Raw genomic sequence first — 8,713 nt, 5'->3', positions numbered from 1 at the left:
GTGGCCAATAGCTAATTCGTCATGACTTCATCTGGAGAGACTTTTCTAGTCTACAGTTTTCTGTAAAACTACTGGATAAATTAGGCAGTTACCATCATTTGCTTCCTTCAAATACATGTTTATTGATTTAAGAAGAGGGTTGGGGGAGGCAATCTTAACTATTCACAGAAGTTGATACCCTTCCTTGTCATTTAACATGGCTATTTAAGAGGAACTGAATAACACCGGGGCTGTTATTTAACCCACCGTCAGGTCTATGGAAGAAGCTTCATATACTTAGGAAGCCTTAATTTGCCTTGGAGTAGCCAAGATTATTGAACAGAATTTAGTAAACTACGTAGAAGGAAGTGAACGGGGCTAAGTGATGTCATGAAATTAACACAGGAAGAAAAATGAGAGTGCAGAAGAAATGTAAAGGTGCAGGAAAATAGAGCTTTGAAATGCATGTCTGAGAACTCCTGTGAACCAGCAGCACCAACCAGAAATGACAGTGAGAAACTGAGACAGGCTTACATGCCCGTGTCCAGGGGACAGCAAAGAAAAGCTTGGCTACCAGCAACAATAAACGAAGTCGGAGGTAATTTTAAGTCTCACTGTTTAAAAATCCCGTGTTCATTTTACCACTTCCTCGTTTGTTGTACTGTATTCATTAGCATGGTATATACACATACATATGTATGTGTACATGTGTATGAGTGTGTATTCACAGACATATACATGGACATGATATATATAATGTAATAAGAGATACTTTCAGGAGAGAATATCAATTTGCAATCTGCGTGTTTCCTGATTCACACTAAAGTCCACAAGCAATTACGTCTAAATCCAGATCATGTGAGTTTTGCTTATAGAACAGTCTTCAGGTGTGAGGGTGAGCTGAAAAACAGAGTGATAATTATTTTCTGGCTGACAAGTTCTTTCTGTGAGGCCTGTGGGTCTTGTTCTATCCCTTTCTGATGCATCTTTTCTTAGGGTAAAGATAAAAGTGTATGCAAGAGATGTATAAGTATCTCATTGGTTATACAAGCATAAAACCTACAAAGTTTTAAGACTAGATATTTCTATCAACTTAGATATCCTAAAACATGTCTTCAAACACAAAAATCAAGAAAGAGCAAATAGGAAATGGAATCACAAACATTCTGACTTCAGGGACTAAAATCATACTTAAATATGATTTGAAAACAACAGTAGAGATAGGACTCAAGGCAAGACAGATCTAAAGAAACGCGTGTGGACATCCCATAATCCACTTTTCACTCGGGGCATATGGCAAACTGAAGCAGAAGTCCTTTCGACATCATCTGTTGCAGCTCTGGGCAGTAGACACAGTTCATGTTCGGTCTTGAAGCTCCGCTGCTTAGATATGCAGACGGTGAAACCCCAAGCTTTTGCCCTCTTCTCTGGACAGCTCCACCAAGCATGGGCGTCTGGATCTGGAATTTCTCTTCATATCTTGCCAAGTGGCCTCCAGCTTCCTCTCTGTGTTTTCTCTTGATGTGTGGTCACTACAGGAATCAAATGTCTACATTTTTTTTTTCTTCAAATGATTGGTTCTTCATCACTCTGCCCGCTCCTTAAATGTTTGGCAAATGGCAGTTAAATTTCTTGGTACTACAGTGGTACTTCTTATTGTCCAAAGCTGGGAGGAGGGTGCTGCTCGTAAGCTGAGGTAGGTACTGCAACTGAAAACAAAACACAAAGTCAGGTTCAACGCTAGGCCACGCAGGGGCTTGCATTATTATTTAGAATACACCACAAAAGCAAGAGCTTTGGAGGTACAGAAATAAATCTTTCTCTTAGGAAATCCAGAACCAGAGAGGGGGAGAAGTGTTTCAATTTGGATTTTCCTTTTCTTTCAGAGATTTGATTTATATTTTAAAAGCAGCCCAAGCCAGGTTTGTTGGCACAAAATGTAATTCCAGCACTCAGGGAGCTGAAGCAGTAAGATCACAATGGACCAGCCTGGGTTATATAAGGAGACCTGCCTCAAAACAAAGCAAAAACACAAAAACAACCAAGACCTTGGGTTAAGTTCCCACCACCATGCACAAACACACAGAACCCACATTAAAAAGGAAAAACACGAGCCGGGCGGTGGTGGCGCACGCCTTTAATCCCAGCACTCGGGAGGCAGAGCCAGGCGGATCTCTGTGAGTTCGAGGAAAAAGGCGCAAAGCTACACAGAGAAACCCTGTAGCGAAAAACCAAAAAAAAAAAAAAAGGAAAAACACACAGGTCTGGAGGTGTATCTCAGTAATAACTTGCTTGCTTACATGTGAGAGGCCCCAGCACCACATACACACACACACACACACACACACACACACACACACACACACACAAAGAGAATTTAAAGACTATGGAAGAGCAGGTGATATCTGCATTATTGGAGAACAAAAGAGATTCACAGCGTTTGAGAATATCATGTAAGCCAAGGCCCTGTCCAGTAGAGAAAACAGATGTGCAGACCACTTGGGTGCATTGCCCACTTACTCCTCTAATTAAAAAGACAACACATCCATCTTCCTTCAAGCTTCAACAACAACAAATGTCAATGTCAAATGAAAATAAGAACAGGCCTATATATTTTTTAATTGTACCATGTGGCCTTATGTATCTGGAACAAAGATACTCTTAGTTCTTTTAAATAAAACAGTCCTCCAGGACTTCAATACACCAAACAGTGAGGTTCTTTATTCCTTCCAATAGAAATATTTCAGGAGGGCTCTTTGCTCTTGAACACACAGTATCAGTGAAATGGAGATAACTCAAGGAGGAAAGAGAGAGGGGACTTCTGGCCTGATTTACTCACTGGGCCATATATGATAGAGAATAATATCTCTTAGTTTTGTAACCATGGTCTACCTCAGAGCCTTGACATTGAGAAAGCTATTATTCCTAATAATAGCTCTATCTCTTCCCTTCCCAAACCACCCACTCACCCAACCACCCCCCTACACACACACACACACACACACACACACACACACACACACACACACATACACCAACCAGGTATATATTTGAGGAAGTAGGGCCTACAAAGAATAGATTAAATGTGGTGGTTTGAACAAGAATGGCCCTTATTATTTTGAATGCTTGGTTCCTATTTTCTAGAACTGTTTGGGGAAAGATTAGGAAGTGTGCCCTTGTTGGAAGAAATGTATCACTGAGGGTGGGCTTTGAGGTTTCAGAAACCCATGCCAGTCTCCCTCCCCCCAACTCTCTCTCTCTCTTTCTCTCTGCTTCCTGTGGATAATATGTATGCCCTCAGCTACGGCTCCAGTGTCATGCCTGCCCGCCTGCTGCCATGCTCCCAACCATGATGGTTATGGACCCACTCTCTGAAACTCCAAGCAAGCCCCCAGTTGAATGCCTTCTTTTTCAAATTGTCTTGGTCATGATGTTTCACCACAGCAACAGAAGATAACTAAGACACTAAGGCAAGGTAATTTGAAGCTTGTGAATCTACACGGATCCAAAAGTGATCAAGAACAGCCAACCCATCTCAGCTATGGTTCAACTAGATTCTAGATTGTCACAGATTTTTGCCATTTAATTTGAGGCAATGTAACCACTTTACGCTAGTTGGGATTTCTCACTGATTCATGTTTGCTGCTGGATCCTGTCCTGTGATTAAATGTGCTATCCTGCAGGTATCCAGTAGGCCCTTGTTGTTGAGTTTCTCTTCACCAGCTCTGACAAAGGACCAGAAAGGAAAACAATTCCATTTTTGGAGAAACCTGCAATGTTGACACTGGAGGTAGTATGTCAAAGGTCTGATTTCATTCTCCAAAGTATAAGAAACATGTTCGGCTGAACACACAAGGATGTACCTGCCTGCAACTTGTGTTTGTGCACATCAGACAGCTTGGCTCCTATGTAGCATCAGGAACAGCATGGCAAGGACAACTTTAGGATTCAGGAAAGGGCCTTAAGAAGCAAGTATCTCTGAGGCCCTGGTTGGTAATTCAGATGACCTGTCTCCTACTTCTGGACTGAGGCTGCTGGGGCTGCAAGCCACACTTGTCACTCAACCTAGATTCCAACTCAGTACCAGGCAACGGGCGTGAGATCATTTGAAACTGTAACCTTGGATGTTTCTGTAAAGCAGTGCACCAGTTTTACCCCAGTCAGGTGCTTCCGACTCTGTCTCAGGGTCTTCCTCACTGACTTGTCATGTTGCCTTGTCAGCTCCCCAACTTCTCGAAGGCTGTCAAAATATGGATGCTGCAACAGCTGTTCACATGTCAGCCTCTCAGCAGGGTCCATGTGGAGGCAGCCCTGGAAGAGTAGAAAATCCCTTTTTACTCCTTTGAAGTTGCAATAACATATTTTCTTTTTTTTGAAAGACTGAGCACATTGATTTATTTTTAATTTTTACCATTTTTAAATTCTTTCCGAGATGTTTAAACTTTATGGGCATGAGTATTTTGCCTGCATGTACAGATGCACACCACATGTGTGCCTGGTGCTCATAGAAGTCAGAAGAAGGCATTGGATCCCCTGGAACTGGAGTTACAGATGTTTGTGATTCATTTGGTGCTGGGAACCAAACCCAGGTGTTCTATAAGGATAGACGCTCTTAACTGCTGAGCCTCTCCAGCACTGATTTTCACCATTTTTTTTTTTTTCAGAGCTGAGGACCAAACCCAGGGCCTTGCACTTGCTAGGCAAGCGCTCTACCACTGAGCTAAATCCCCAACCCCGATTTTCACCATTTTTAATTGATATATAAAGTTATACAGATGGATGGGGTGCTGTGTGATAATTACATACACTCATACAAATGTGTAATCAAGATACTTAGCATTTCCATTTCCTTAAACAGTTATCATTTCTCTGTTAGAAGCCTTAACTCTTCTTTGGTTCTTCATAAAATATGCAACAAATTATGTTACAGTTGCCCTGCTGTGCAGCAGCACATTAGAACACACCCCTGACTGTGTTGGCATCCTTTGTCCAGAATCTGCATCCTCTTCCTCCCCACCCTTCTTTGCCTCTGGTAACCACCATTTCATTCTCTAATTGTATGAAATCAACCTTTTTTAGCCTGAGCACAAGTGAGAAATGAGTTTTCTGTGAAACACTAAACACTCGTCAGCTGGAAATAGAAGGGATAAATGTTGGGAGGGGGGTTCCTCCTCATGTTCTTGGGGCATTTGGTGTCCTGCCATGGGGGAGTCCATGATTTTGGAGTTCAGCTCAGTGGCCAATGAGAATAATTTGTTGAGCTATTTTGTACTTTTATTCTTGAATCAGGTTCATACACAGCAGAAATGAAGTTCACAGTGCCACCAGTCTCCGCTAGTCTAGTTCTTCCATTCCCCGTACTAGAATCTGCCAGTCTTTCCGATAGTTAGGTCTAGAAATAGTCTGTGCATTACAAGCATGTATGTACACAAGGAGAGACAAGCCCTTTATATTACATCATTCTTAGCTACTTCTTTGCCCTTAAGCAGACCATGGAGCTCATACTCAGAAAGCAGTGACACCTGTATACCCCAAAGAACTGTCTCAATTTTGTATTTGTCCTTTGACAATTTCATGCTTGTATATAGCATCAATAAACTTTGACTACTTTTTGAAACATTGGGAAAATGGCTATACACTGCAAATTGTTGCTGTACCATATTTTCCATAAGCCGTATTTCTAAAAATATATATGTAAACCAACTTTAAAATGTATACAGGGGTTGACTATTTAAAGATTTATTTTATTATTTATTTATTTATTTATTTATTTATTTATTTATTTATTTATTTATTTATTTATTTATTTATTTGGTTTTTAAAGACAGGATTTCTCTGTGTAGTTTTGGTGCCTGTCCTGGCCTCAAACTCACAGAGATCCTTCTGGCTCTGCCTCCCAAGTGCTGAGATTAAAAGCGTGCACCACCGCCGCCTGGCTAAAGATTTATTTATTTGTATTTTATATGTATGAATGCCTGCCTGCATGTATGTCTGTGTACCATATGTGTGTAGTGCCCACGGAAGCCAGAAAAGGGCATCTGAACCCCTGGAGCTGGAACATTTTTAATGACTTATTTATCCTTATTTTATGTGCATTGGTGTTTTGCCTGCATGTATGTATGTGTGAGGGTGTCAGATCCCCTGGAACTAGAGTTACAGACAGTTGTGAGCTGCCATGTGGATACTGGGAACTGAACCCAGGTCCTCTGGAAGAGCAGCCAGTGCTCTTAAATACTGAGCCATCTCTCCAGTCCAAAATGGATGTTTTTCAAAAGAGGATTTTTAAAGAAACATTTCATCAGAACCCCTGGAACAGTTGTGAGCTCCCATGTGGGTGCTGAGAGTTAAGCCCTGGTATTCTGGAATAGTAGTCAGCGCTTTTAACCTCTTAGCCATCCTTCCATCCCATGAGTTGTTATTTAAAGGATCCTGCAGTTATGAATGTTTTTTTAAAGGAAAGTATGATTTTGTAAAACACTACCCTTAAGATTTCCATTTTGTATAAATTTAGAATTCCAACAGAATTTTACTTTTATTTAAAGTGAAAAGCATATATTTTCACTATAATAGAATGAGACCCATTTTTTAAATTGATGTTTTTCTTTCTTAAAAAATTTTTTAGTGAATATTTATCTTTATTTTATGTATATTGGTGTTTTGCCTGTGTATATGCCTGTGTGAGGATGTTAGACCCCCTGGAACTGGAGTTACAGACAATTGTGACCTGCCATGTGGGTGTTGGGAACTGAACTTGGGTCCTCTGGAAGAGCAGCCAGTGCTCTTAACCACTCAGCCATCTCTCCATCCCAAAATTGATGTTTTTCAAAGGAAAGATTTTAAAGAAACATTTCATCAGTTGACAATTAATTCTGACAACATTATGCTTCCCGGTCTCTTGAAAGCCAGGATTTTACCTTTAAGAAGTCCAGGGCAGTGTAGGAGATGTTTGGAAATTTCACCTCAAGGGTTTCCTGTCAAAAAGAAAAGGGACTTTTAACTGACAGCATACATTTTAATTGAAGTTACCTCACGCTAAATTTCTTCTGAGTAGATGTACCTTCCTGGCATCCTCCTCCACCCTTTCCCGCTCTGCCTCCCACAGGTGATAACCTCCTTGTGACTGTCCACCAGCCTCTTCTCCCTTCACCTCCAAGACGCTTTTCCAGCTCTGTTTCCTGATCACTCACTTCCTTCCTGAATAAGGTAGCAGTGTGAGTAAACACCGACCTACTGAAGAGGGCGAAAACAAAGAGCAGCACAATGCACGGGCCAAGCTAGTACTTTGTTTGTTTGTTTTGTTTTGCTTTGTATAAAATGCCTTTCCTGACAATAACTTTTGGCACTAATTATTGCATTTATTGACATTTGGATAAAGGGAACTTCAAAATACATTTTACCCCTACCCAGATGAACTCATGCTCATTGGATTTCTGGAATAAACACTGTTGTTACCTCCCATAAGTGCCTGCTGTGTGTCTGATCAGCCCAAGAGTCTCCCCAGCAGGCTCTCATCTCCCTCTGCCTTATTAAGGCTGGTGCATGCCATTCACTTGGCTGAGAGTAACACTGTAAATGGGGGGATGCAGGGGGGGGGGCGCGAAGGGGGGTCTGCTGTGAGGAGGTAAATTAAGGAGCTGTCTCACTGCAAAGAATGATTGAAGATGGAAGCTGAACAGAATCAATGTCCACAGTGCATTGTGTGTGTGAATATGGTAGTGTGAGCTGAGGGCTGGAGCCATTGGCCAGGCTCATCTAATCCGTGGGGCTGGGGCTGTATGTAGTTCAGAGCTTCAGAGCAGTGTTGTTTTAGACAGGGAGCCAGGCTCAGTACAATTCTCAATGGCGCACATGCTGATGACCAAAAAAGGAAGTGCCTCCATTTAAGAGGGGGAAAAAACCTTACCCTTGTATTACCCCTTGAGAGAGTCGCCTTTGCCCTCACCACTTAAATAGCTCTTTCTGTGTATTTATCCAACCTAAGCAATGCTGCAGACTGACGTTACTCCGTCAGCCCTCCGAGCTCAGGAACAATGCCTACGATGACCTGCATTGACTGTAATACTCCAGGCCCCTCCAGCCTGCTGAACCAGTTCCCCAACCCCAGCAGTCAGCAGGCCTTGCTAGGCAGGGTGACTGACCCGGCAGAGGGAGAGGACACAGATGTTCAACCGGCACAGCCGTGTGCTGCTGTTTCCTGTGTTTCTGTCAACAGGAAATCCCTTGCAGGACCAACCTCTGGGAACCGGGAGAGGAGCGTCCCATTTATAGAGCCCTGGCTGTTTCGGAGGCTCCGCCAGCGGACAATCAGCCAGGAAATTGCTAAGGGATATTTGGTGCAGAACTGGGGATGTCCAGGTCACAAGGGAGCCACTGGGTCGCTTCCCATAAGCCAGGTGCTGTGCACGCCTCTGCATCCCAGCATGACCCACTTTCCCCAGTGCTGGTAATGCTGGTGATGCTGTGGGGAGATGGACTCTTGGCTGGTGGGGCAGAGACAGAAGGCAACCGCAAGGGACCAAAGGGACTTCCATCTGGAAACTGAAGTGTTGGTTTTCAGCTGAAAGTGCCTTTCTCCGACAGTGGAAACTCGACCCACAAACTTTATTTATGCCCGGAAACTGTATTATTACTCTTTTCTTTGCAGTGCTGGGAACCCACCAGGGTCTGCTGGGTAAGCACTCTATCACAGAGCAATAGCCACCCCAAGTCATGATATGCCTTTTTATTATAATAC

General features: G+C 42.6%; 1 protein-coding gene across 5 annotated transcripts in view; it reads right to left on the bottom strand.

Moving 5' to 3' along the window:
* Positions 1-97: 97 nt before the first annotated feature.
* Cdkl1 (cyclin dependent kinase like 1) overlaps positions 98-8,713 on the bottom strand; it is a 49,037-nt gene continuing 40,421 nt past the window's right edge. For 4 of the 5 annotated variants that reach the window (XM_052739666.1, XM_052739669.1, XM_052739668.1 and 1 more), the window contains 3 exons: positions 6,894-6,950; positions 4,099-4,290; positions 98-1,688 (listed from right to left, as the gene is read on the bottom strand). In XM_052739666.1, the coding sequence (XP_052595626.1) occupies positions 1,581-1,688; positions 4,099-4,290; positions 6,894-6,950 (357 nt within the window). In that variant the 3' untranslated portion in view covers positions 98-1,580. The remainder of the gene's footprint in view (positions 1,689-4,098; positions 4,291-6,893; positions 6,951-8,713) is intronic. The other variant, XM_052739670.1, reaches the window with a different exon arrangement.

This window comes from Peromyscus californicus, unplaced genomic scaffold (assembly GCF_007827085.1).
Source record: "Peromyscus californicus insignis strain IS unplaced genomic scaffold, ASM782708v3 Scaffold_15__1_contigs__length_86483966, whole genome shotgun sequence".
Lineage (NCBI taxonomy): Eukaryota > Metazoa > Chordata > Mammalia > Rodentia > Cricetidae > Peromyscus > Peromyscus californicus.
The sequence above is the reverse complement of the archived record's forward strand: the minus strand, read 5'-3'. Positions and strand labels throughout refer to the sequence as shown.